General features: G+C 40.5%; 1 protein-coding gene across 5 annotated transcripts in view; it reads left to right on the plus strand.

The window, feature by feature from the left end:
• The window catches only part of CAMK1D (calcium/calmodulin dependent protein kinase ID), a 487,292-nt gene that overhangs the window by 312,089 nt on the left and 147,906 nt on the right, over window positions 1-27,297 (plus strand). For all 5 annotated transcript variants that reach the window (XM_019035268.4, XM_019035266.4, XM_019035269.4 and 2 more), the window contains exon 3: window positions 7,656-7,730. In XM_019035268.4, the coding sequence (XP_018890813.1) occupies window positions 7,656-7,730 (75 nt within the window). The remainder of the gene's footprint in view (window positions 1-7,655; window positions 7,731-27,297) is intronic.

Genomic DNA, 27,297 nt, shown 5'->3' on the forward strand with positions numbered 1-27,297 from the left:
ATTTTTTCAGCATTATTTCCCACACTGATTATAATGTGAGAAAACAAGAATCTGACCCTAGTAAGGAGGAAATGATTTTTTTTTCAGTTTCGAAAAAACATAAGCGTTTACTTAGATAAACGGGAGGGTTTGCCAAGACATCACAATATTCTTCAAGTACTTTTGAGGCAATTCCATGCCAGGGAACCACGCCTCTCTTTTTGTGTGAATAAAATTTCAGCTTTCTGGGCTGCTTAGAGTGACAATGGTGGGTAGTGAAAGACCTGGTCCTCTATGGCCTTTGCTTGCGGAGAGAGGCCTTTCCCAGACTAGACTGCAAACCCGGAAGTGCCTGAAAAGCAGACCGGAAACTGATTGCGGCTCGTTGACGTAACTTCCTCCTTGCACATTGCAGGGCAATCTGTGCCTCGCTATCCCCACCTCATCCTCTCTTATAATCAATTTCACTCTTGTCTCTCCCTTCCGATTGTATTTTCTTACATCCCTTGTCTTCATCTGGCGTCCATAACCTAAGTAGGTCAATGCCCATTACTAGAGAATGGCAATAGCAAGAAAAGGCATTTTGTGGTCTTTTGCTTCCTCTGAATTACCTCATAATTGCTGCCAGGGATGCCCTGCAGATCAGTAAAATGATCGAATGGAAAAAGTGAGAAATGCTGAACTTTTTTTCTCCTCTCTTTTGTGCTTTGCTTTTTCTTTCTTTTTCTTAAATTTTCCTCATTTGCCATGGAGTTAAAAATTTGTGCATTCTTGAACTGGGGAACATGAGGCTGGAGGGGAAGATGTTACTCTCACTCCACAGAAGCACGTGTAGTCAGTAGCAGGCTGACCCTTTGGGTCCTGATGTTCCCTTACAAAGCTTGGGGGATTTGTAACGGGGCCTACTTGTACATTTGGTATCAGTTATTTTTTATGCATGAATTAATTTTAAAATGTTTTCTTGGCTTTTTCTGGAGTTTTCTTGCTTGGCTGTCAGTTACTATATGGACAGAAGTCTGCTTCAATGCCCATGTGCTGTTTTCCCATTCAAGTTGACTCTCTCTGCCTGGACCCACTTCCCTCTACCATTTCTGTGCATTATTGGAGATTATGGAGGCTTTCATGTAGGTTGCCATATAAACCATTTTCTCTCTGTATATAGATGTGTCAGCTCATGCTTACTTTGGGCCTGGTAAATGTTAAGTGATGAAAATTAAGTTGAGTTTCTTTTTATCACCTGAAGTTGTTTTCAGTGACATTATTATGGCTTTGAATTACGCACATTTCAGGACATTTTGCTGTTTGAGAGTGAACATCCCTTATGGATGAAGATCCTCTTGGCCATACTTTGGAAAGAGTGTTGACCTCTGGGATTTCGCTGTGCTAGTTGACAGAATCTCCATTTTCCATTTGCCTATAACTGACATCTCTGCCTCTTTTCTCTGTTCAGTTGATTCTCTTTTTTGATGACACTAGCAGATATGGGCTAAGGAGAACCTCTTTCTAATTACTCTGGACTTCTCCCTATTCCTTCTGCTTTTCAACATGTCTTTTTCTGATTCTGTCTGACCCACTGGAATTTCATCTGTTAGGATGTTTACAACCGAGTATCTTAAGCGCATCCACTAGATTCAAGATAGTTCAACAAATCTCTGCACCCACAGAAGTGGATATTATATTGTTAATCATGGCATTAATACTTTGACTTTAGATGTTATAATTTTATAGAAATAACTGAATTTATATGAGCTCTTGGATAGTCTCATAACTTAGTTAAGTTCTAGCGTAATTGCTTTAACATGGGCTAGGGAGTGAGAATAGACATAGATTGAATCTCAGCAATGACAATTATGAGTTCTGTGATCTTGGAATACTTACCTAGCCTCGTGGGATCTTAGTCTTCTTCCTTATTTTCTCCTCTTTTAAAAATTGAGAAAATAATACCTACTTCATAGGCTTGTTGTTAATGGTAAATGAAATAATTAAAAATACTTAGTGCAGTCTTAACACATAGTTAACAATAAATGGTATAATAAAACAGCAATGTAAGCAAGGGCTAACAAAAGTTATAAAATTAGCTCATCACTAGGTTTAGATCTGTGACATCCCAGGGGACTGAGGAAATTGCACTTATCACAGAAGAGTCACAGCTGAAATGTTTGAGAAAACAATGTAAGAGAGGTTGTCAAAATTCCCAAACATATAAAGGGTAGAAGATGAGATCTACAGACTGGAAAGCTTGACTTCAATGCACAGCAAAATTCTGGAACAGAAAATTAAGCAGATGGTTTGTGATCATTTAGTAAAGACTGTAGTGGTTGCTAGGAGCTAACATGGGTTTACTAAGAACAAATCTTCCCGAACATCCCATTTCCCTTTTAAATAGTATTATGTGGTGTGTAGAGCTGAGGAATTCTACTTCTGCAAAGCATCTAATTGTCTCCTTATGGATGGGATGGTAAAACACAGGCTAGATGATAGTACTGCTAGGTTTGCAGCTAGACAGCAATTGAAGCCAGCTGATTAACGTCATGGTTATCTTGATGCGGGTCTCTGGTGGAATACCATGGAGCTCTGACATGTAACCTTCCATTTAAAATTTTAATTAGGAATTTGAATGAAGACACATGGGATGGATATTTACCAAATACACAGATGGCCCAAAGTTGGGAGGGATAATAAGAGCAATAGATGAGTCAATCAGCATTCAGAACACTGCTGATCATCTGAAACGCTGCATGGAATCCAGAATGATTGGATTTAATGAAGCTAAAGGTGAAGACATTAAGCTCTCACAATATCAACCCGAGTAAGAAAGGAGATTGTGGGCTGGGTTCAATGGCTCACGCCTGTAATCCCAGCATTTTGGGAGGCCGAGGTGGGCGGATCACGAGGTCAGGGGATGGAGACCATCCTGACTAACGCGGTGAAACCCTGTCTCTACTAAAAATACAAAAAATCAGCCGGGCATGGTGGCGGGCGCCTGTGGTCCCAGCTACTCGGGAGGCTGAGGCAGGGGAATGGCATGAACCCGGGGGGCGGAGCTTGCAGTGAGCCGAGATTGCACCACTGCACTCCAGCCTGGGAGACAGAACAACACTCTGCCTCAAAAAAAAAAAAAGAGAAAGGAGATTGCGTTTGGTAGAACTTCAGATTAAAATGATCTGGTGATTTAATTGGCCCTAAACTGGATATTCAGTAATTAACTATGTGCTATGCTCTTTGTTTGGCACTGGGGTGACAGTAGTGAAACAGTCAAAAATCCCTCCCTACCTGGAGTTTATATTTTCTGTGTGCCAGTGGTTATGCATTGGCTCAAAACTACAACAAAGAACTTGTTAGCTTCTATTGGTAGAAGTGTAATATCCAGTTCATGTTGGTTACTAGTTCTCCTTTCCTTGTTTTTTTTGTTTGTTTGTTTTTGTTTTTGTTTTCATTTTTGAGACAGAGTTTTGCTCTCGTTGCCCAGGCTGGAGTGCAATGGCACGATCTCAGCTCACTGCAACCTCCGCCTCGCAGGTTCAAACGATTGTCCTGCCTCAGCCTCTGAGTAGCTGGGATTACAGGCACATGCCGCCATGCCCAGCTGATTTTTGTATTTTTAGTAGGAATGGGGTTTCACCATGTTGGCCAGGCTGGTCTGGAACTCCTGACCTCAAGTGACCTGCCCACCTCGGCCTCCCAAAGTGCTGGGATTACAGGCATGAGCCACTGTGCCCGGCCTCTACTTTACTATTTAATACCGTATTCATGATACTGTATTTTACCCTGGGATCAGTATTTCCAGATCTGAATGCTAGAGTCTGGACAAATGAGTGATGATAGAGCAATGAGAAGAATATAAACCGTATTGTAGGAAGACTGGTCAGCATTGAGAAGACTAAGCAGAGGCATTATATCCCTCAAATCTGTGCAGGATATATGGGAAGAAGGTGGAAGCTAGTTCTCTGTTGGTCCTAGGAGTCATTACTAATGGCCAGGAGGCTGATTTCTGGTAAATGTGAGACAGGCTGTCTGAGAAGCGTTCTAGCACCAGCCACTGCATGAGTACCAGGAGGGCTGAGACTGCCTTTCTTGTGTCTCGTTCCCCACCAAATTCAGAGTACCTAGGACTGTGCCTGATACATGGCAGGCACCCAACAGATATTTATTGAATGAATAATGAAAAGAGGAAATTGAGCATGAAATGAGCCTTTGCATGGAATAGGCCCTCATGTGGTGCTTGTGCCCTACTCCTAAATGCATGGATAGTCATATGGCATTTTTTGAAAATAACTCATGCACTAAAATAATGTTAAAACTTTACGTTCAGATTTTGCACATTGTAAGGAATGTGAGGGTGGAATAAAGTACCTGAGAACAGATGTGGGAGGCCAGAATAATTTTTTTAACCGTGTTTGAACAGCTCCAAGTTAATTAAACCACTTTTCTTAAGAGACATTAAGAGGCCATTTTAGGATTTATTTGAAATTTCTCAAGTATGCTTATTCAAACATTACTCATTCCAGCTCAACTCCTAGCATCTTCTTGAGACCTTCTCCATAATTCTGACCCACTCAGGGCTCTGCTTTCTCTGAACTTAAAGGCAATTCTACAGAATTTAGCATTTGATTCTTTTCTAATTTCTTCCTGAGTTTCTCTGCCTAGATGATAAGCTTTTTGATAGCAAAACTTTATTTTTTATTTTTCTTTTTTCCAGACACATAGCAGAAACGCAGCAAATGACAATTGCTTGATTGGTTGATGGAGAGATATTAATAAAGTGTCTTTCCAGCCACTGTGAAACTGCTATTTGGGATTGTCCTTGCTGTGTGCAACACTTTTCTGGAATGCTGCAATGGATTAAAAGCAGTTTCTAGTCAGCACTCATGTAAGACATAGCAGGTTAATAGGCTTTAATTCTCTATCACACGTATCAAAGGAGGGGAATGTAGTCCTAATTTATTGGGGTCCGCAACGATAGCTAGGCAAGTGCTTTGTGTTATTGTTGAATCTGAATGAATGACTGGACTCTGGGGCTCAGACAGCCTTCTTGACTCAACCTCCGAGGCAAGCCAGGGCTGCAGGTGCCAATCTCTAAACCCAATTTAGAGACTGAGTGATGTAAGCAGAGTGATTGGATTTAGCACGTGAAAATACAGTGTGCCCAGTTACCTCTGAATTTCAGATAAACAACCATGCAATACTTGGGACATACTTAAACTACAGAAGTATTCACCGTTTTGCTACAGTTCAGATGTAACTGTGTGCCGTGCATTTTCTCTGGCCACACTTCGTATAATCCCATTCCTCCTATTTCTCCAGAAATCCAGGCTCTTCATTAACTCTCAGATGAGCTGGACTAAAAGAAAATGTTTATGAGCATGTGATTGATTCCAACTGCAAATTAAAACAATTTTTCCAAAAAGGGAAAATCTACGTGATGCCTACTTTTTGTGGGCATATTCTTTTAGGTAGATCCAATAACGATAATGCCGTGATTTGTAGGATCTTGGTAGTCTCAAGTTAACCTCTCTTGGTTTCCTTGGTGGCATAGTTTATTTGGTTCATATGCTATATGGCTGGTAGTATCTTGCTCAGACCACGTAGAAACTATGGCTGACAAATCATTAGACTCTATTCTTTGGAACCAGGTGGAAGGTGAATTTAGTATAATCTATTGTTTTAGCGCCTGCAAAACAACTGCATTAACTACTACGAGCTGTAGAATTGAAAGGAAAGCTTTACCAGTCTTTGTTAATTATCTTGTTCTCTTTCATCTCAAAAACAAGATAATATTCTTGTTTGTTTTCCACCTTATAAACTTCTTTCGCGGGGAAGACATCACACATTTAGGAAAATGGTTTCCGTTTTTCCTAACTAAATAAGGTTTCTTGCTGTTTAGCGGCAACAGCCTTTCAATATCATTCATTCATTCAGCAAGCATTTATTAAGCAGATCTGTGCTAGGCACCAGGAGCAAACAAAATGAATAATGTAGTTCTAGCTTTCAAGAGGTTCACAAGAATCTGCGTGTTCGGTGCTTGTCTTTAAATGGTTCAGCAGTCATTTCAATGAGAGGCTTATGGTAAGAGCTAATTATCACCTTGAGTAATGAAATAATTTTTTTTCTGTCACATGCTTTAAGAGCACATGCTTTAAGAGTAGAAACTGCTCTTAATGGATGTTGCCAACGGCTAGAATTCGGCTGTTTCCTTCTGCCCTGGTTCTTGAGTTAGAACTTGGTGTTTCGTTTTTTGTTCTTGCGATAGTTTACTGAGAATGATGATTTCCAATTTCATCCATGTCCCTACAAAGGACATGAACTCATCATTTTTTATGGCTGCATAGTATTCCATGGTGTATATGTGACACATTTTCTTAATCCAGTCTATCATTGTTGGACGTTTGGGTTGGTTCCAAGTCTTTGCTATTGTGAATAATGCCGCAGTAAACATACGTGTGTATGTGTCTTTATAGCAGCATGATTTATAGTCCTTTGGGTTTATACCCAGTATGAGATCACATGGACACAGGAAGGGGAATATCACACTCTGGGGACTGTGGTGGGGTGGGGGGAGGGGGGAGGGATGGCTTTGGGAGATATACCTAATGCTAGATGACGAGTTAGGGGGTGCAGTGCACCAGCATGGCACATGTATACATATGTAACTAACCTGCACATTGTGCACATGTACCCTAAAACTTAAAGTATAATTAAAAAAAAAAAGAACTTGGTTATTCAGAGTGCAGTCTGCAGATCGGCAGTACCAATATCTCCTGGGAGCTGGTTGGAAATGCAGCCTTCGAGGTCCCAAGCAAACCTGCTGACTCGGGGCCTGCAGTGGCGCCAGACCCACAGGCGATTCATCTGCACGTCGGAGTCTGAGCAGCGCTGGTCTAACACAGTATTTCTCAAGCTCTAGTTTACACGTGTAGATTAGCTGAGCATCTTATTACAATACTGATTCCTGGGCTCTGCCCTCAACTTGCATACTCTGTGCTTGTCGTGGGGCCTGATAATTTGCATTCCTGCTAAGCTCTTTGTAGATGCTGGTGCTGCCTGTTTGAGAACCACACTTTGAGTAGCACTGATCTAGTTTGCTTGGGAAGCTGAATGACATTTGGTAGTGGGGTGGGGTGGGGGGACATGAACCCCAGTGAGGGAGTCGGGTTGGTTTTTTTTTTCCTTACACTGGACCCATGGACATGCCAGAGAAACTGTTACCTGGAACATATATATTCTCCAGTGTCTCACCAGGTCTCCCTGTTCCCTGACATATGCCTGTCATGGGGGATAGATTTGCATATAATTAAGTGGTCAGGCAAGTCCGTGATGGCCACTGGGAGACAACAGAAGAGGGAATAATTCTGCCCAGCGGCTCAGCCCTCTGAGTTGGGCTCTACAAGATAATAGGTTTGGCCCATTTCTGGGATTCACATGAAGCAACAATAGTTAATCCACTCTTGCTGAACTGTAGGGTATTGAGCCTTAGGAACGAAGAGGAATGGAGATCAGGGAAGGACTGTTAGGAAATGGGTCTGGAAAAAGTTTGGGGACAACATTGTGAAGTCTGAAATCTTCTTGTTCAGGAGTTTGGATTCTGTTTTGTAACTTTTTGCTACAATGCTGTCTGTTTTGAAACATTTTCCTATCTAATTGCACTTACTATTTTGTGTGTCTATTTTTTTTTTCAGGATTAAGCATGAAAATATTGTTGCCCTGGAAGACATTTATGAAAGCCCAAATCACCTGTACTTGGTCATGCAGCTGTAAGTACCTTGTTTGATTGATGAGTTTTGAACGAACTTGCAAACTCCAATGTCTAAAGGGATCAGGTGGGAAAAGAAGTGATTGAAGTGGGCCAGGTAAGGCAGTAGGGAGCAGGGAGGCCTGTGGGATACTAGAGAGGCCTGTATCCAACTAAAGACAGTGGGCTGCACACAGGCGTCTACAGGCCTCCCTTGCACCAGCCTGCACTGCTGGGCTGGACTGATAACCTAGAGCTCAGCAGTGAATGTGACCTTCCTGTTGCAGGGTGTCTGTATTGCTTTCTAATATGCCAGGGCCAAATGTGGCTGCCTGAAGACACTTCAGTGGGCCCACTGTAAGGAACACTTTGCTCCTGTCTCTAGGAGAAACTCCCACCCTTGTCATCCTTTCCAGGGATGCCGGGGGAGGGAAGCAGATGGTAACTGTGTATACCCGTTTCTTCCCTTGTATTCTTCCTTTGACAGATAAGAGCACATGTGACTGAAAAGGGAATTCGTGCCAGACATAAGAGAAGTATAATTGGCATCAGACCATGACATTATCCCCCTCATTAGGTTATTTTTGCATTCCATTAACACTGGAGATTACCAAAAGAGGGAAGAAATCAGAAAGCCAGATATTCAAATAGAGATTTTACTTAAACATGCATTTTTAAAAATTTAGCTGAAATTAGCCTCCCTGCCTGCATAAATGCTTTACTCTAAGTGATAAGATTCCTAGGAATATCCCAGGGCTACATTTAGTAGAATTAACTGATAGAAACTGTGTCGGAATATTATGCTTTAACCATTACCTGAATAAATAAATGCTGGAACATCATAAGATTAAGTTTAATGACTGAGGAGATTTTGTTGAAGATTAGAATACAGACTTAATTTCATGATTTATTAATGATTTTGAGACTTTGGATTGTTGAGGGTATGGAGAATTGATGATTAGGCTCACAATTTCTTTTCCATAGATTTTTCTTTTCCTTATGAATGTTTAAACAACACATTAACTTGGGATCATGTTAGGATGCAAATAAGTGTTCATCGGTGCATTTAGTTAACCTTTCATGATCTTCAAAATATTTTTGTAGGTTATGATATTTTTGTATAAATATTTTAAAGCTGTCTATGCCAGATGCATATGTATGATTTCTCTCTGTCAAATGGCAGTTCTAGGTGGTGACTAGCAGTTTTAGAGATTTGTATGTTATAGTCAGCCATGGTATAAGTCAAAGAAGTTTTTTTACTGCTTGGTTACCATGTTAACTCGAGTTACCTTTTCTAGTTCCTCGTTCTTCTGTTTGCGTTACACTTTGCCATATTTCTGGTTTTTCCTAGAGAGCGCTAGTTCTCCCCAAATTTGGGAGCATGCCCTAGAAGTTCATGTGACTTTGCTTTATGCAAAGTCTGCTGTATAAAGATGCAAGCACATCACTTTCTCATCAAATATTATTGCCTAATTGGAAGATTATGAGATTTCAGTGGCAACCAAATGCCCCGCAAAATGTTAGCTGTGTATTTAAATGTGTGTTTTTTCATTGGTAATGCAAAAACTACTAATCCTTAAATCTAAAGCTATATGGATCTACTTGTTTAAGTTTTGTGTTTATGGGACTATAACCAAATATCAGTTAAAGCACCTCAAATGTGTCAACCTCAGCTCTGCCTCTTTCTAGCCAGGGGAACTAGGGCAAATAACTGGGCTCTGAGTATCAGTTTCCATAATGGGAAAATGGGGATAATAATATTTTCATTAGAGGATTATAGTGATAGTGAAGGAGAAAACTGTAGGAAGTAATCTCACAATATTAGGTCTTCAGTACACGTGGTTTCTCTATGGATATCTGTATCATTTCATCACTATGTCTCTACAGATGGTCTTTAATTTTATGAGATAAAGTTCAAGTCGATTTAGAATTTGCCTTTCTAAGCAACTTGGGGTTGTATACTACCAACAAAAGTTATCGCAAATATGGGTTGACATAAAAACATAAAAATGTCTGGAACAAAACCAACCTCAGAACAAAGCCTGGAAGTCATATGAGGACACTGCTATCCCTGCCCTTCCCTGAGCTCTTTCTGTCAAGGAATTCCTCCTTCTTTTGTGTTAAGAAAAAAAAAACCAAAAAACAAAAAACGAAACCTCATTGGCCCGGCATGGTGGCTCACGCCTGCAATCCCAGCACTTTGGGAGTTCGAGGCTGGCAGATCATTTAAAGTCAGGAGTTCGAGACCAGCCTGGCCAACATGGTGAAACCCCATCTCTACTAAAAATGTAAAAATTAGCTGGGCATGGTGGTGGGCACCTGCAGTCACATCTACTCAGGAGGCTGAGGCAGGAAAATCTCTTGAGCCTGGGAGGTGGAGGTTGCCATGAGCTGAGATTGTGCCACTGTACTCCAGCCTGGGCGACAGGGCAAGACTCTGTCTCGAAACAAACAAAAAAGCCCACAAAAAACCACGTCGTTAATATGGAGCACACTCATTAAGAATTTTTAGTAATTCAGAGAGCAATTAGGGTGGGATTAACTGTTGGGGGACATCGTATGAGATTTGTCAAGCAAATTAATCACAAAATCCAGTTTAGAGGCAATGAATGTTTGAATTACCTAAGGAAAAAAAATTTGCACAGTAGTTCAGAAGGTTTATTTATACAAAAAATTAGATATGCTAATTTTAAAAATGTTAAATTGTATCCTTTTTTATTGGTTCTCATTATACCATTCAACTTTATTGGGGTATCATTTACATATGAGTCACTGTATCCATTTAAATGGACACTTCAGTGATGAACGTGAGAGAATCATACCCTTAAAGCCACCACCACTGTCAAGAGACAGAAAATTTCCATGCCACTCAAGACCCCTTCGACCCCTTCAAAGTCTTCTCTTCCTCATTCATGACCCTAGTCAACCAGTGACCTACTTTACTTATGAGAGATTATTTTATATTTTATAAAATATCATATAAATTGACTTATATAGTATGTACCTTTTGTGTCTGGCTTATTTCACTCATCATTATTTTGACATTCATCCATGTAGCATGTCTCAGTGGTTCATTCCTTTTTATTGCTGAGTAGTATTCCATTATTTTATGAATATTCCTCATGTTTTAAACTTTTGTATTTATAGACACTTGGGTAGTTTCCAGTTTACGGACTCTATTGAGTGAAGTTGCTGTGAACGTTCACGTACAGGTCTTTGTGTGCATGCATGTTTGAGTAAAGACCTAGGAGTGGAATGAATGGGTCATATGGTAGATGTTGTGTTCAACTTTTTAATAAACCGTCTGACAGTTTTCCAAAGTGGTTGTACCATTTTGCTTTTTTTTTTTTTGGCCAGCGGTATGTGTCAGTTCCTGTTGCTCTACATTCTTGCTAGCCCTTGAGATTTTCACTTTTAGCCATTCTAATGGGGTGTAGCGATATTACAGGGTGGTTTTAATTTGCATGTCTCGATGATGAATCATGTTGATCATTTTTTTATGCCCCGATTGGCCACTTGTATATCTTCTTTTATGAAGTGTCTGTTCAGATCTTTCGCTTAATCTTTATTGGATTATCATCACATTCTTGGGTTGAAAGTGTTCTTTATATAGTCCATACTTTGTCAGATACATGTAATATGAATATTTTCTTCCATTTTGTAGCTTGCGTTGCTGTTTTTTTAATGGCACCTTTTAAAAAAATTCATTGAAATATGATTTACATACTACACAATTCACCCATAAAGTGTACAATGAAATTTTTTTTTTTTTTGAGACGGATTCTCAGTCTTTTGCCCAGGCGGAGTGCAATGGCGTGATCTTGGCTCACTGCAACCTCTGCCTCCCGGGTTCAAGCGATTCTCCTAGCTCAGCCTCCAGAGTAGCTGGGATTATGGGCACCTGCCACCATGCCCAGCTATTTTTTGTATTTTTTAGTAGAGATGGGGTTTCACCTTGTTGGTCAGGCTGGTCTTGAACTCCTGACCTCAGGTGATCCACCCACCTCAGCTTCCCAAAGTGCTGGGATTACAGGTGTGAGCCACCGCGCCCAGCCCGAAATGTTTTTTGTTATAGTCACAAGGTTATGCATCCATCACTACAACCTAATTTTAGGACATTTTTGTCCCTCTAAAAGAAACCCTATACTCATTAGCAATCACTGTCAATTCCTCCCTCCCTTAGTCTCTTGCAACTACTTATCTTTGGTCCATATGGATTTGCCTGTTTTAGACTTTTCGTATGAATGGAATTATACAACATGTGATCTTTCGTGACTGGATTCTCTCTCTCAGCTTATTGATTACAAGATTAATCCATGTTGTATCATGTATCAGTACTTCATTCCTTTTTATTACCAAATAATATTTTATTATCTGGATATATCACATTTTGTTTCTCTATTTTTCAGTTGATGGACATTTAGGTTGTCTCACTTTTTGGCTAATATGAATAATGATACAGGCATTTTCATGTACAGCTTTTTTTGTGGACTTGCTTTCATTTCCCTTGGGTATATACCTAGGAGTGAAATTGCCGGGTCAAATGATAGCTCTTTTTTTTTTTTTTTTAACATTTTGAGAACTCATCAAACTATTTTCCAAAATGACTGTACCATTTTACAATCCCATGAGCAACGTATGGGGATTCCAACTTCTCTACATCCTTATTAACACTTACTCTCTGTCTTTTTGACGATAGCCATCCTGTGGGTGTGAAGTGGCGTCTCAAGATTTCAGTTTGTATTTTCCTGATAACTAACGATTTTGAACATCTTTTCCCATGTTAGCCACTTACATATCTTCTTTGGAGATATATATATATATACACATATATATGTACATATATATGTGTATACATATGTATATATATGTACATATATATGTACATATATGTGTGTATATGTACATATGTACATATATGTATATATGTACATATGTACATATACACACATATACGTACATACACACACATATACGTACACACACACATATGTACACACACACATATACGTACACACACATGTACGTACACACACATGTACGTACACATACACACATGTACGTACACATACACACATGTACGTACATATACACACATGTATGTACATATACACACATATATGTACATATATACACATATATATTTTAAAATCCTTTATCCTTTGTAAAATTAATTTGTCTTTTATTGTTTTGTTGTAAGACTGCTTTATATATTTTATATACAAATATCTTACCAGACATGATTTGCAAATGTATTGCCCTATTCTGTAGATTGTCTTTGTACTTTCTTGATAGTTTCATTTACAGCACAAAAGTTTTTTAACTTTGAGTTGGTCTGCTTTATTTTTTCTTTTGTTGCTTATGTTTTTGGTGTTATACTAAGAAGCTATCACCTAATTCTTTTTTTTTTTTTTTTAAGATGGAGTCTCAGTCTGTCGCCCAGGCTGGAATGCAGTGGCGTGATCTTGGCTCACTGCAAGCTGTGCCTCCCCGGTTCATGCCATTCTCCTGCGTCAGCCTCCCGAGTAGCTGGGACTACAGGCACCCGCCACCACGCCCGGCTAATTTTTTGTATTTTTAGTAGAGACGGGGTTTCACCATGTTGGCCAGGATGGTCTTGATCTCCTGGCCTCGTGATCTGCCTGCCTCAGCCTCCCAAAATGCTGGGATTACAAGCGTGAGCCACCTCGCCGGGCCACTGTCACCTAATTCTTAACGGTACCTTTTGAATAAGGAAAGTTTTAGTGGGGATAATGTTCATTTTTTTTAATGGCTTGTGCTTTCTGTGTCCTGTGTTAAAAGTCTTTACCTATGCAAATAATGTTTTCCTCTGGACATTACATAATTTTAGCTTTTGCTTTCTTTTTTTGAGATGGTGTCTCACTCTGTCGCCGAGGCCTGAGTACAGTGGTGCAATCTCGGCTCACTGCAACCTCTGCCTCCCGGGTTCAAGTGAGTCTCCTGCCTCAGCTTCCCAAGTAGCTGGGATTACAGGCATGCACCACCATGCCTAGATAATATTTTTGTATTTTTTGTAGAGACAAGGTTTCACCATGTTGGCCAGGCTGGTCCTGAACTCCTGACCTCAAGTGATCCGCCCACCTCAGCCTCCCAAAGTGCTGGGATTACAGACGTGAGCCACTGTGCCGGGTCAGCTTTTCTACCTAGGTATATTTCATGATCAATTTCAGGTTAATTTATATATATGTAGTATGAAGTAATGACAATATTCATTTTTGTCATAGGGCTATCCACTTTTCAGCATCATTTGTTGTAAGTTCTCCAACTTTAGTTTTTTTATTTATTTATTTTTTCCTTAAAATTGCTTTGGCTATTCTAGAGTATTTGTATTTTCATGTAAGTTTTAGAATAGGCTTGCCTTTTTTTTTTTTTAAGTCAGAGTTTTGCTTTATTGTCCAGGCTCTGATGCAGTGGCACGATATTGGCTCACTGCAACTTCCGCCTCCCGGGTTCAAGCAATTCTTGTGCCTCAGCCTCCTGAGTAGCTGGGATTACAGGTGCCCAGGTCATTTTCTGTATTTGAGTACAGGTTTGGTTTCACCATCTTGCCCAGGCTGGTCTGGAATGCCTGAGCTCAGGCAATCCGCCTGTCTCGGCCTCCCAAAGTGCTAAGATTATAGGTGTGAGCCACCGTGCCCGGCTGCCTTTTTTAATGCTTGTGGGAATTTTGTTTGAGCTTACGTTGAATCTGTTTACCAATTTGAGGACAATTGACAGCTTAAAACATGTAGCCTTTTGATTAGTAAACGTAAGTGTTTTCATTTTATTTAGGTTTTTTATTGCTCTCAGTGACATTTTATAGTTTTCAGGATGTAGGTCTTCATATACTTGTTCAATTTATTCTGAAATATTTTTTATTCTATTTTCAATGGATCTTTATTTCATTTTTCCAGTTGCTTGCTGCTAGCATATAAAAATATAATTGATTTTTGTGCATTAGCCTCTGATCTTGCTAAACTCACTTACTAGTTCCAGTGTTGTTTTGTGGATTTCTTACCATTTTCTATCTCAATAATCATGTCATCTGAAATTTACATTAATTCTAGTTAGTCCCTGAAGGAATCCTATTTGGTAAAACTTTGATAGTTTATTTCTAAATATTAGGTGTATTTTAATGGGATAATAATATGTCTTAAAATATTTTATGTTAGACATTTTGAAAATTCAAATTAGCCTCTCTTATTCCCTTTTTGCCTCCATTAGTTATCCAAATGAGTATAAAAAGAAAAAAGCAATGACAGAAAGCCCTGGATATATCAGAATTAACACTACTGGGAAAGTCTGTGGTTTGGTTTGAGGATTTTGTAGCCTGTATTATTTTTGGTTGTTGTATTTGTTGTTTTTGTTTGGCAAGGATCAGTGATTTATGCTCCTCAGAATCCATCTGTTTTTCTTTTTTTATTAAATTTTTTTTTCAGTAGTTGGGGTCTCTCTCTGTCACCCAGGCTGGAGGGCACTGGCGTGATCATATATCACTGCAGCCTCCAACTCCTGGGCTCAAGCGATTCTCCCACCTTAGCATCCTGAGTAGCTGGGACTGCAGGCATGTGCCACCGTGCCTGGCTAATTATTTTTACTTTTGTAGAGATGGGTCTTGCTGTGTTGTCCAGGCTGATCTCAAACCCCTGACCTCAAGCAATCCTCCCAGTCTCCCAGAGTGTTGGGATATGTGAGCCACTGCCCCTGGCCCCCATCTTTTCTGTCTGGGTCAGTGAGAAACTGGAAAGAGTTTTTGTTTTTATTTTGTTTTTGTTTGACTAAAGAGCTAAGAAAGTCTTTAGCTTCTAAATATATGAGGAGGATCTAAAACACAACATTTTGGAGGACTGTATTTTACAATGTTTGTACCTCGGAAAGTTTTAGTTTCCTAGGAAACAGCATCGTGGGCACTGAGATACAACAGGGGATGCTCAGCACCTTAATATTATTACCTGTCTAATTGCTATTTCAATTCTGAGTATTGCAGTAGATTTGTTCCTGTACTGCTGCAGCAAGAGTCTTAATTGTTTCCAGGAGTCTATATTTAAATTTTATTTGGGTTTTTGGAAAAATGCCTTTTTTTTTTTTTCAGAATTCTGTTTTTGGAACATTCTGCTTTAGATAGTAGGAAGTCATTATGACATAGGGAGAAGTGATAGATGGAAAGTCAGTTCGTTTGGAATTTATTTCTCATCTGACTTGACTTGTAGAATATTAATCCAGGGTCAGGCGCGGTGGCTCACTCCTGTAATCCCAGCACTTTGGGAGGCGGAGGCGGGTGGATCACAAGGTCAGGAGTTCAAGACTAGCCTGGCCAAGATGGTGAAACCCCGTCTCTACTAAAAATACAAAAATTAGCTCGGCGTGGTGGCAGGTGCCTGTAATCCCAGCTACTCAGGAGGCTGAGGCAGGGAATTGCTTAAACCTGGGAGGTGGAGGTTGCAGTAAGCTGAGATCACGCCACTGCACTCCAGCCTGGGCGACAGAGCGAGACTCCATCTCAAAAAAAAAAAAAAAAAGACATTAGTCCATATATTCGGAGATGAGAAAGGACACTGCCTCAACTCCTCCCCCTTTACAAGTGTAACAACTTAGGAAGTAAAATAAACTTCAGGCTGATACAATGCAAAGGATAAATTAGAAACATTTTTAAAAAGAAATAGATTATATTGCTGTGGAATTAGAACATATTTCCAGTAAGACTTCTATTTCCATATGTGGGTAACTCCTCAATTTGTATCTCCAGCCTGGAGCCCTGTCCAGAACTCTAAGCTTGTATATCCAACTGTCTTCTCAGCAGTTCCACTTGGCCAGGTAATAAGCATCACTCACATACCAGATCCAAAATAAACTCTTGAATTTTCCACAAAATCTGCTTCTCCTGCTGTCTGTCTCATCTTAGCAAATGGCAACTCCATTCTTCCAGTTGCCCAGGCCAAAAATCTGGAGTCATCCTTGACTTATCCTTTTCTCTTATACCCAACAATCGCATCCCTTGGCAAATCCTGTGGCCACCAGCTTCAGAATTTACAACAAACGCAACCACTTTTCCTCGTCTCTATACCTACCACTCTTTTCCAAACCACCATATAAAACATCTTTCTTCCCCCAATCCTACCCCACTGTGCTGTTCTTTTTTAGTGTGTTAGCCAGATCTTATCACGCCTTTGTTGAAAAACTCCCATTGGCTTCTCATCTTCGAGTCAAAGACAAAGTCATTATGGTGGCCTCCAGGGACCTATGTGTCCTGGCTTCTGGAAACCTCTCTGACTTCCTGTCCCACCTTTCTCTCTTTCTTTCGTTCAGCTGCAGCCTGTCTGGCTTCCTTGCAATTCCTCAAACACACCAGGCCAGTACTGCCACAGGGCCCTTGTTTCTGATATTCTTTCTGCTGGAATCACTTATCTTTTTTTATGTTTTTTGTTTGTTTGTTTGTTTGTTTGTTTTGAGAAGGAGTTTTGCTCTTGTTGCCCAGGCTGGAGTGCAATGGCGCGATCTCGGCTCACCGCAACCTCTGCCTCCCGGGTTCAAGCGATTCTCCTGTCTCAGCCTCCTGAGTAGCTGGGATTACAGGCACCTGCCACTACGCCTGGCTAATTTTTGGTGTTTTTAGTAGAGAAAAGTTTTCACCATGTTGGCCTGGCTGGTCTCTAATTCCTGACCTCAGGTGATCCTCTCGCCTCTGCCTCCCAAAGTGCTGGGATTACAGGCGTTAGCCACCACGCCCAGCCAGAATCACTTATCTTAATGCTATCATGGAATAACGGAAATATGAGAATTTCTGCCAAATGTCACCTGTTCACTGACATATACCCCAAGCTCTCCTGTATAAAATAGCAACTCCCGCCACCACCTCGTGCCACACATACATTAATTCCTTATCCCCCTCCCCAACTTTCTTTCTCTCTATAGCACTTGTCACCATCAGAAAAGTTGTCTCTGCCTGTTGTCTGCTGGAACAGTGCTTTCACGTTATGCTAGGCGCTTAACAAATGCTTAATTGATATGATCACCTAGAAATGTAATAATGGTTAACATATTTCTTTACTCATTTAGCCCTTACAATAAACTCAGGAGTTACTGTGATCCCAGTTTTCAATGAGGAACCTGAGCAGAGAGGTTGGATCATTTACCCAAATCAGTGAGCAACCCAGTGTATGCCCTTGACCAGCCTAATACAATACACTGATAGCATTTTCTAGGAAAAAAAGAACCTCGTAGGTACCATTAATGTGAATAGTTCAGTTTACCTGGAAAATGTTATTTGTTATGATTCAAGAAGTATTTTAAAAGCAGAGCTCACCAGAAAATATCCTATATTTTGTGGTGGTTTGTGAGGGGGAGTAAAGTTTACTCAGCAATATCACAGGAATTCACTAGAACAATCTTGTTCCATTTACTACAATCATTATGTTTATTTCTTATAATTTTTTACCATTGTTGTGAGTTTTTTACCAGTGTTGTGATTTCCTGCTGAGCTTGAAAAGCTAAGGACAAAACACCCATTCTTTAAAGAATATTAATTTGGTTCCTGGTACCCCCAAGGCATGAAAATAGATCAGCTTCCAAGAGAAAATATGGTCTCTGTACTCTGTTGGCTTGTGCAATAAGCTGTTTGCACAGTTCCCTGTTTGTGGGGGTCACCGCTGTTAGCTGTCATGTGGATATTGTATTCATAATTCATAGTCTGTGTTCCCAGAAACAGTTTTAATTAGAACACAAATTATTACTCCCAATAGAAGGCTTTCTGTAAGTAGCCAAGCATAATAATGACGAAAAAAAAGTTTCCGAATATGACACCTTAATATATTTATATATAAATTACCAAATCTTATCTTTGTTCACAGCAGATACTAATTGAACGCCTAACAGGCCTGTGGTTTCTGCTGTTCAGCATTGCGGGGGTGGGAAGGGGCTTGGGGGATACAGACAAGACACAATCGATGCTCCTCAGTAGTGCTCCTTATAGAGAGGAGAGATTATAACCCTCGGAGGTTGCTTTCGTGAGGACAGTGCAGGGCACTCTGGGAGGAGACACCTTAAATGGAGGGTGATTAAGAGTCAGCCAGATGGAGGTGCTGCCACGAGATAGGTAGCTGGGCTCCAGGCAGAAGGGCAGGTACCACCAGAAGGGTTAGGGAGCCTGGGAGGGAAGAAGAGCCTGTGAGGGGCTTTGTCTGAGAGGAGGGCTGAGTCTGTGAGGGACTTTGTAAGGAGAGCTCAGTTTGTGAGGGTTTGGTCTGTGAGGGATTTAATCTATGAGTGGTTTTGTCCTGTAGGAGTTCAGTCTGGCTGGGGTCGGGGGTAATGTGACATCTTGGTGGGAGTTACGGCTGGAGATGCCAGCAGAAGCTAACTCAATACCTCTGGTTGCTACTGCTGCTGCTTTGTCTTTCTCCGGACTAACGATTGAATATGCTTTGTTATTTATTTTTTCTGCCACTGGAAAACCTGCTGATACATAAAAGATTTAGAGAGTTAAGAAGATAAAGAAAAAAAAAAGGCATAATCTGGAGCCAGTCTTACTAGGTTCAACTATATGAAGTTGCCAATACATAATCATGTTTTTCAAGGTCTTCTTTTTTAATGTAAGCATTTACAGCTATAAATTTTCCTCTTAGCACTGCTTTTGTAGCATTCCAAACATTTTGGTATGTTGTGTTTTTATTTATCTTAAGGTATTTTCCCTTGTGATTTCTTCTTTGACCCAGTGGTTGTTTAATAGTATGTTAATTTCTATGTGTCCCTGAATTGTTTAGTTTTCCTTCTACAGTTGATTTCTAGTTTCCTTTTATTGTGATTGGAAAGATACTTTGTATGATTTCAGCCTTTTAAATTTCATTGACACTAGTTGGTGGCCTAACATGTGGTCTACCCTGGAGAATATTCCACACGAACTTGAGAACAATGTGTATTTTGCTGTTGTTGGATGAAGTGCTCTGCATATATCTGTTAGGTCCAGTTGTTCTCCAGTGTCATGCAGGTCTTCTGCTTCCTCATTGGTCTTATGTTTGGTTGTTCCATCCATTATTGAAAGTGGGGTATTGAAGTCTTGTAGAGGTATTTCTCCCTTCAGTTCTGTTGATGTCTGCTTCATATATTTTGGAGCGCCAATGTTTGGTGCATGTATGGTTATATTTGTTACGTCTACTTGGTGAATTAACACTTTTATCATTATATAATATCCTTCCTTGTCTCTTATAACAGTTTTTGGCTTTTTATAATCATGTTTTTAATCCAATAATTTTTTTTTGAGACGGAGTCTCACACTGTCACCCAGGCTGCATCTTGGCTTGCTGCAACCTCCGCCTCCCAGGTTCGAGTGATTCTCCTGCCTCAGACTCTCGAGTAGCTGAGATTACAAGCATGCACCATCATGCCCGGCTAATTTTTGTATTTTTAGTAGAGACAGGGTTGCACCATGTTGGCCAGGTTGGTCTCGAACTGCTGACCTCGTGATCTGCCTGCCTTAGTCTCCCAAAGTGCTGGGATTACAGATGTGAGCCACCACACCCGGTCCAATAATTTTTGACTTAAACATTTTCACACTACTTTTCTAAATACCATCTTACCCATTTTAGCCAATACGAGTGACAGTCAACATCTTTCATCAAATATCTAATAAGTTCTTTATGTACATTTTAAAAATTCCATACATTATATGAACAATTGTAACCTTTTTGAAAAGTTAGATCTGGTCATTAATATTCAAATTTAAGAAGTCATAGAAAGTACATTAAGAGTCTGTTCATCCTTAGAATATAAAGCATCAGTTTCAGAAACTATCCACTTATTTACTTATACATTTATTTGATTTAAGGATATATGCAATGTCACAAAGTCAGTAAGATGGGGCTAGTAAAATATATAAAAAAAATATGGATAGTATCACCATGGACTTCATTGCTTCTGACTCCCTAGTAGATAAAAACTTGGGGCTTATAAAAAGAGCACCTACGCACTAATACATTTCAGAATATATCAGATTAGGCATTCTAGTTTGAGATGCGCTTGAGTTGCATTTCTGTTTGACAACTTGTTAAAGAAATAGCACTCTGCCCCAACCCAACTAATTTCCTCATGCCCTGCAAATGCAGTGTATCCATTCCTGCTTTGGGTTTTCTCTCATGTCTCCCAATTTCCATAATGCTCCTTCTACTCCTTTCAGTCGTCTAGAATCTCACTTTTCTTTTGCAGCAGCACAACGGACTAAATCCCTCATAATCTGACCCAGGCTTCTGAATACCCATCTGCCTGGAGCACAGCCCCGCCCAGCACCCGGGCATATCCCCCTGGCTAATTCTTCATCATCCTCTCCTCAAGGGTGTCTGCTCCACCAGGGCTTTAGCTGTGACACCAAAGCATGCTGCATAATCCCCAAGGAAAGCAATCATTGCGAGTTACAGTGGCTCCTCTCTAAAATGTAAGCTACACATCCTCTCTCATCCCAGAAGCCCCAGCCACAGAAATGTTCTCTTTCCTAAAATTCTGTAACATCTTAAATCTGTACTAATCATTACGCATCATCTTATTCATTCATTCACTCAACAAGTATTTATGGAGCCCCCACCATGGGAGAGATGAGGCTAGAGGTGTAAACTTCCTAGAGTTCCCATTTGGAAGATTTTTGCCAGGCACGTGGAAAGAGATTTGGGGGAGATCTTGCAGAGCTTGTATAGGAAATTAATTTAGGAATGTTGTTAATTGGTAAGAGCATTGAATGGACTGGAGTAGAGAGCCGCAGAGTCTAGGCTTCCATTTGCCTCTCATGAGGTCTATGATAGCTCAGCGCCTGGTCTCTCTGGGTCTACCTAAAAAGTAGAGGGTTTTTAGTTGTTGTTTGTTTGTTTTAAATAGGCCTAAGGTTTCAGGCCTAAAATTCTGTGGTCTCGTGTTGTTGTTGTCCCCATTTTCTGAGTGTTAATCTCCATGAAACAAGCACAGATGTTAGAAATCCAGTTGTGTTTGCTGTTTGCTAGCAAAGTCTGTTTCCTGAGATGATATTTCCAAAACCAGATCTCATCTCTTTGAATCCTTGGAGGTTTATGAATAACGCATGTTGGTGATGATGCTGGCGTGGCAGCCCCAATGAATGTATGAAATTTGATGTTTCCCACGAGGAAGAAGGGGAGTGGCTGGGATTATTGAAAGGCTCTCTGGTTCTGGGTTTGAAGGAGGCATTTAGAATTCTGCTAGATCCCCTTTTGCTACATCCGGATGATTAATTTTACATCTTAAATCCTTGCTTGTGATTGCTTGCACCCAGGATTCAAGGTTACAGTGAGCTATGATGGCACCACTTCATTCCAGCCTGGGTGACAGAGTGAGACCCTGTCTCAAAAAAAAAAAAAAAAAATCTTTACTCCACTGTGGCTCAGGCCTCATGCTCTGTTCCTGGCCTGCCTTCCTTGTTTCTGCCCCTCCTGACCTCTGACCACTTACTTTCTTACATTGAGGGCTTTGGTGGTCGACTCATAGATTTCAGCTCCTTCCCCAGCTCTGCAGCCAGGAGGATCACTATGTCAGTGTCCACAGGACAACCCACATCATAACCTCCTGTGTCCTTGACCATTTTCTCTCCTAAAACTCCGTGGTTAAGCAGCACAGCCCCACGGCCACGCTCTAGAGTGGTGTTCCCCAGAGCTGCTACTGCTCTATCATCCTGATCTCCACCACTCCTTGTCTGCCCTCAGCCTTGTTGACGACAACCCCTTAATTTCTTATTTTGATGCTTGTTCTCTGATGCTTTGAGAACTGCTAGTGCCTGCCCCAATCCTGGGCTTCCCTATCTAGCCAAATCCCTTCCAGCCTCCCCATGATCACTGTCCTGCCGGCATGGTTCCTTCTTTGCCTGCTGCATTCACTCTGCAGATGCAACACCTGACCGCAGCGCAGCTGCCTGCAGCCTCCGCTCCTGCAGCAGGGCTGCTGGGTCCCGTGGAGGAAACCACATTGTCGGATGAGTGGCAGCTGCTGAAAACTGAATGAAATGAAATCTCAGCCCATTCCTCAGCACCATTCTGCTCTCTTCTGCTGTGATCCTAGTTAGATGTTCTTTTCTCTTTTATTTCATTTATTCCAAATATTTATTATGCATTCTAAGCTAACTGCCCCATAGTCTTTGAAGAAGTACACTGGAAGTCAGTTTAGGCAGACTAACATGGTATCAAACTTATTTGTAAACAAATACCCCATATTTTGGTATGTTGGTTAAAAAACAGTTGGAAATCTTTAATCAAAGTATTCAGCAAATTAAATGCCCCAAACAGTACATTTTGAAGTTTGTAGCAAATAGTAATTATTGAAAACAAAACTTGAAATATATTCCTACAAAAGAAAGAAAGAAAACAAATTAAATGATGAGAGCTTAAATGATGTATAAGAGTTAGTTGGCCGGGTGCAGTGGCTCACGCCTGTAATCCCAGCACTTTGGGAGGCCCAGGTGGGCGGATCACGAGGTCAGGAGATCGAGACCATCCTGGCTAACACGGTGAAACCCCGTCTGTACTAAAAAATACAAAACATTAGGCAGGCGTGGTGGCAGGCGCCTGTAGTCCCAGCTACTCAGGAGGCTGAGGCAGGAGAATGGCGTGAACCCGGGAGGCGGAGCTTGCAGTGAGCCGAGATCGCGTCACTGCCCTCCAGCCTGGGCGACAGAGTGAGACTCCGTCTCAAAAACAAAACAAAACAAAAAAGAGTTAGTTTTGACATTCTGTGATTGTGTCTTCTGGAAAGTGTCTTTGTGGCGCCCCTATTTTTAATTAGATAATTTTATATCTGTACAGCAATGGAAGGAGATTGAAAAGGCTGATTATTTTGCAGTATCCAAATTTGGGGAAATATTAAATCATTAATTGGAGAAGGTTTATGTTATAAAATTATTTACTTGTCAAAAGGTAGCAAAATAATCATACCTATAAAAATATTTTGAAGGCTGAACTACTTATATACTTGGATTAAAAATTTACAATTCAGAATTTGCTCATTTAGCAAGATTTGCTGTGAATATAGATATTGCAGCAGTTGTAGAGAGAGTATTTTCCAAGTTAAAAATATTATGATCAGTAGAAAAGAATCAATTGAAGAAGGTGTGGACAACTTAAAACTTAGTAATCATCAAATGCAACTTTGAAGAAGACTGAAGACAATTTTATGAAAAAATAAAAATAATACATGTTAAAAAAATGAATTTCCCAGATACGGGTTTAGAAACATAACATTAAAAATTTGATTGGCCAAAACTAACTATTCTGCTTATGTTATTTTCTGATATTTACTTAGTCAACACAAAGAAGTTAAAATTGTTTTTGCTTTAACAGAAAGTTATTTTAATCTTTGGAAAATTTCTATTTTTAAAAATAGTGATTAAGTAAGATTCTTTTTTTTTTTTTTTTTTTTGGAGATGGAGTGTCTCTGTCTCCTAGGCTGGAATGCAGTGGTGCAATCTCAGCTCACTGCAACCTCTGCCTCCCAGGTTCAGGCGATTCTCCTGCCTCAGCCTTCCGAGTAGCTGAGATTACAGGTGCATGCCACCTCACCCAGCTAATTTTTTTTTTTTTTTTTTTTGAGATGGAGTCTCGCTTTGTTGCCCAGGCTGGAGTGCGGTGGCATGATCTCAGCTCACCACAACATCCACCTCCCCAGTTGAAGTGTTTCTCTTGCCTCAGCCTCCCGAGTAGCTGGGACTACAGGTGCGCACCACCACGCCCAGCTAATTTTTGTATTTTTAGTAGAGATGGGGTTTTGCCATATTGGCCAAGCTGGTCTCAAACTCCTGACTTAGGTGATTCACCCTCCTTGGTCTCCCAAAGTGCCAGGATTACAGGCGTAAGCCACTGCACCTGGCCATAAAATTCTTTTTATAAGCCTACCAATATGATAAAAACCAATTTATCAATTCATAAATTAAAATTTTAGATATATGGTGCTAACTTCAGTGGCACTTTTTACTCTCAAGATGGACCGATGGATAATGTTACACTTGTTCTGTGATAGCCCTTCCTGTCTTTTTTCACTGTGCTCCTTATGTGGTTTTTATCATGATTTATTTTGCTCTCATTTAGTCTGTCTCTTCTGACTATGAGCTTCTTGAAAACAGGAACATTGTTTTAGTAATTTTGCATCCTTAAGGCCGAAGATGCACAATGCCTGGTACATAATAGGTTCATAATAAATTATGAAGTAAATGAATTTAGGAATCCAGGTGTGTGTGTGTGTGTGTGTGTGTGTGTAACATGGACTAATCTATAAGTACAATTTTTAAATTCAACATTATACCTTTATTTTCATCAACCCCTCCAATAACCACTTATTCAGACCCCTAGTGACTAAGCAAATGAGACTGAAAACATTTCAGGGCAACTAGACATGTTATTTTTCACTCATCATAGATGCGTGAGTGCGCTCTGAAAATGATGAGGTTTCATTGCATACAAATGTGACATTTAATGCCTTTAAAACATACAAATTAGGCCATAAGGAATAGCCAAAATTAAGGACAGGGAATTTCTTGTCTTTGAGAGCAGTGATGTGTACAGACATCACTAGTATACACTTGCTGCAGAGCCCAGCGGCCAGTTTGTGCTGCTTAAGACAAGTCAGAGAGGCCTGTGTGCAGGGACCCGGTTGCAGTGGTGTTTTCTAATAGTTAGCGTTTTAAGAAGCTAACATTCTTCCTGGAACAGAGGAGAACTTTGAGTTTTGTGACATTGAGAACTTTGACGTTTTCGGTGGATGGATCAGTGATATCCAACGGCGTCTCTGTAGGGTCAGATGTGCTAAGAAAGGAGAGAAACTGTGTTGGGTCAGAGAAGGGGGTATCTCGGAAGTAGCCACAACCAGGATATTTTCTGCTGAATTATGCCAAGTCGTTTGGAAGAAAAGGCTCCAGGTATTTTAGGTTATAAGCCCTTGGTTAGGCTCCTCAAGGAAGATAACTTAAAAAAATGTATTCCTCAATATAGTAGAAGATGATCAATTCATGGTCTAAATACTAAAAGGCATCCAAATCATGGGACTGTTTTAACATAATTTTTAAGTGATCACTTATTTTTAAAAAAATCACATCACAGTATGAATTGAACAAGTTCCTATAGCCGTGGTTGGTAAAGACAATGTGACTGGTCAGCTTCTTGTGTAAATATATATTATACATCCCTATTTGTAATTCTTGTAATGAAAAGAAAAAACTGAGAGAATATATTCAGAAGATGTTGGGAGTTTGGCCAATTTTTTTTTTTATCATCGTGCTATTTATTTAGTGTCAAGATCTTTAAACTCTAGAAACAAAGTTTACTGTATAAAACAGGCAAACATTTATCCAGGGTGGTTCATATATAATGCTCCAACTAGAATTAGAGAACAGCTGCCTCCTGAGAGTTCAACAAGGTCTGTAAGTAAATAATGTTTTTCAAAGGTTCCTAAAGAGTTAAGCCTTGTTTTCCAAAGGTCTTTAACAATAGCCATTACTGGCTGGGCGCGGTGGCTCACGCCAACACTTTGGGAGGCCGAGGTGGGTGAATCATTTGAGGTCAAGAGTTCGAGACCAGTGTGGCCAACATGGTGAAACCCCGTCTCTACTAAAAATATGAAAATTAGCCAGGCATGGTGGTGCATGCCTGTAGTCCCAGCTACTCGGGAGGCTGAGGCAGGAGAAACACTTGAACTGGAGAGGCGGAGGTTGCAGTGAGCCGAGATCATGCCACTGCACCCCAGCCTGGGCGACAGAACGAGACTCTGTCTCAAAAACGAACAAACAAAAGCAATAGTCATTACTAACTCAGCTGTACTAGAACCTTTAGTGACCTTTAGTTGTAGATATGTGTTAGAACCATTTGGAAACACCAGATGTATCTGAGTTTCTGCATCTTTTACAAGGACTCAGTACTGATGACTGTGCTTCTCAGGTTCAGAAGAGCCACCAGGACTCAATAATAGCTACAATATTAAGTTGGGTCAAAGATATGCCTTCCTAAGAAGTACGACTTGCTTAACCAGTAGGAAATTGACCCCAGCCCTTTATAAAGAGCCTGGGCTGTTCATCATCTGTTTCCAGGAATAGTTCTCCAGCTGCTGAATTATGCATATTTTTATTCAGAAAAGTCACCCTAGGCCTTCTCGCTGGTGATTCACTGTCTCCCTGTTCTCAATCATCCTGGGCTGGAGAGATTCAGAGAGAAAGGATGGCATTTTCGAGTGGAAACAAGTCATGGAAGATGAAGGACTGGCGAGCGCCTGGAGACAGATAGACTCTCACTTTCAGAACAGATGAGTGGGCAGTCATGGGAATTTTCGGCTCTTCAGGAAAGTTGTGCCGGAGATTATGAGGATTAGGTGGGACTTCTCTGCCTTTTCTGCTCTGCTCTTCAAGTACATCTTACTTTGTTCCAGCACTTCCAGACTACAGCTGCCCCCTCTGCTATGACCCAGAGAGCTGATACATTCACTGTGTAGATAAAGACACACCGTTTTCTGGATTAGAATCACAGTGGCTACAGTGAGAGCCTTGAAATGTACACCTACCAGCTGGAACAGCAGTAGTTGCAGGGGTTCATTTTCTTTCTAAGGCTCTTTGCTGCTCACTTTAGCCT

This window comes from Gorilla gorilla, chromosome 8 (assembly GCF_029281585.2).
Source record: "Gorilla gorilla gorilla isolate KB3781 chromosome 8, NHGRI_mGorGor1-v2.1_pri, whole genome shotgun sequence".
Classification (NCBI taxonomy): domain Eukaryota; kingdom Metazoa; phylum Chordata; class Mammalia; order Primates; family Hominidae; genus Gorilla; species Gorilla gorilla.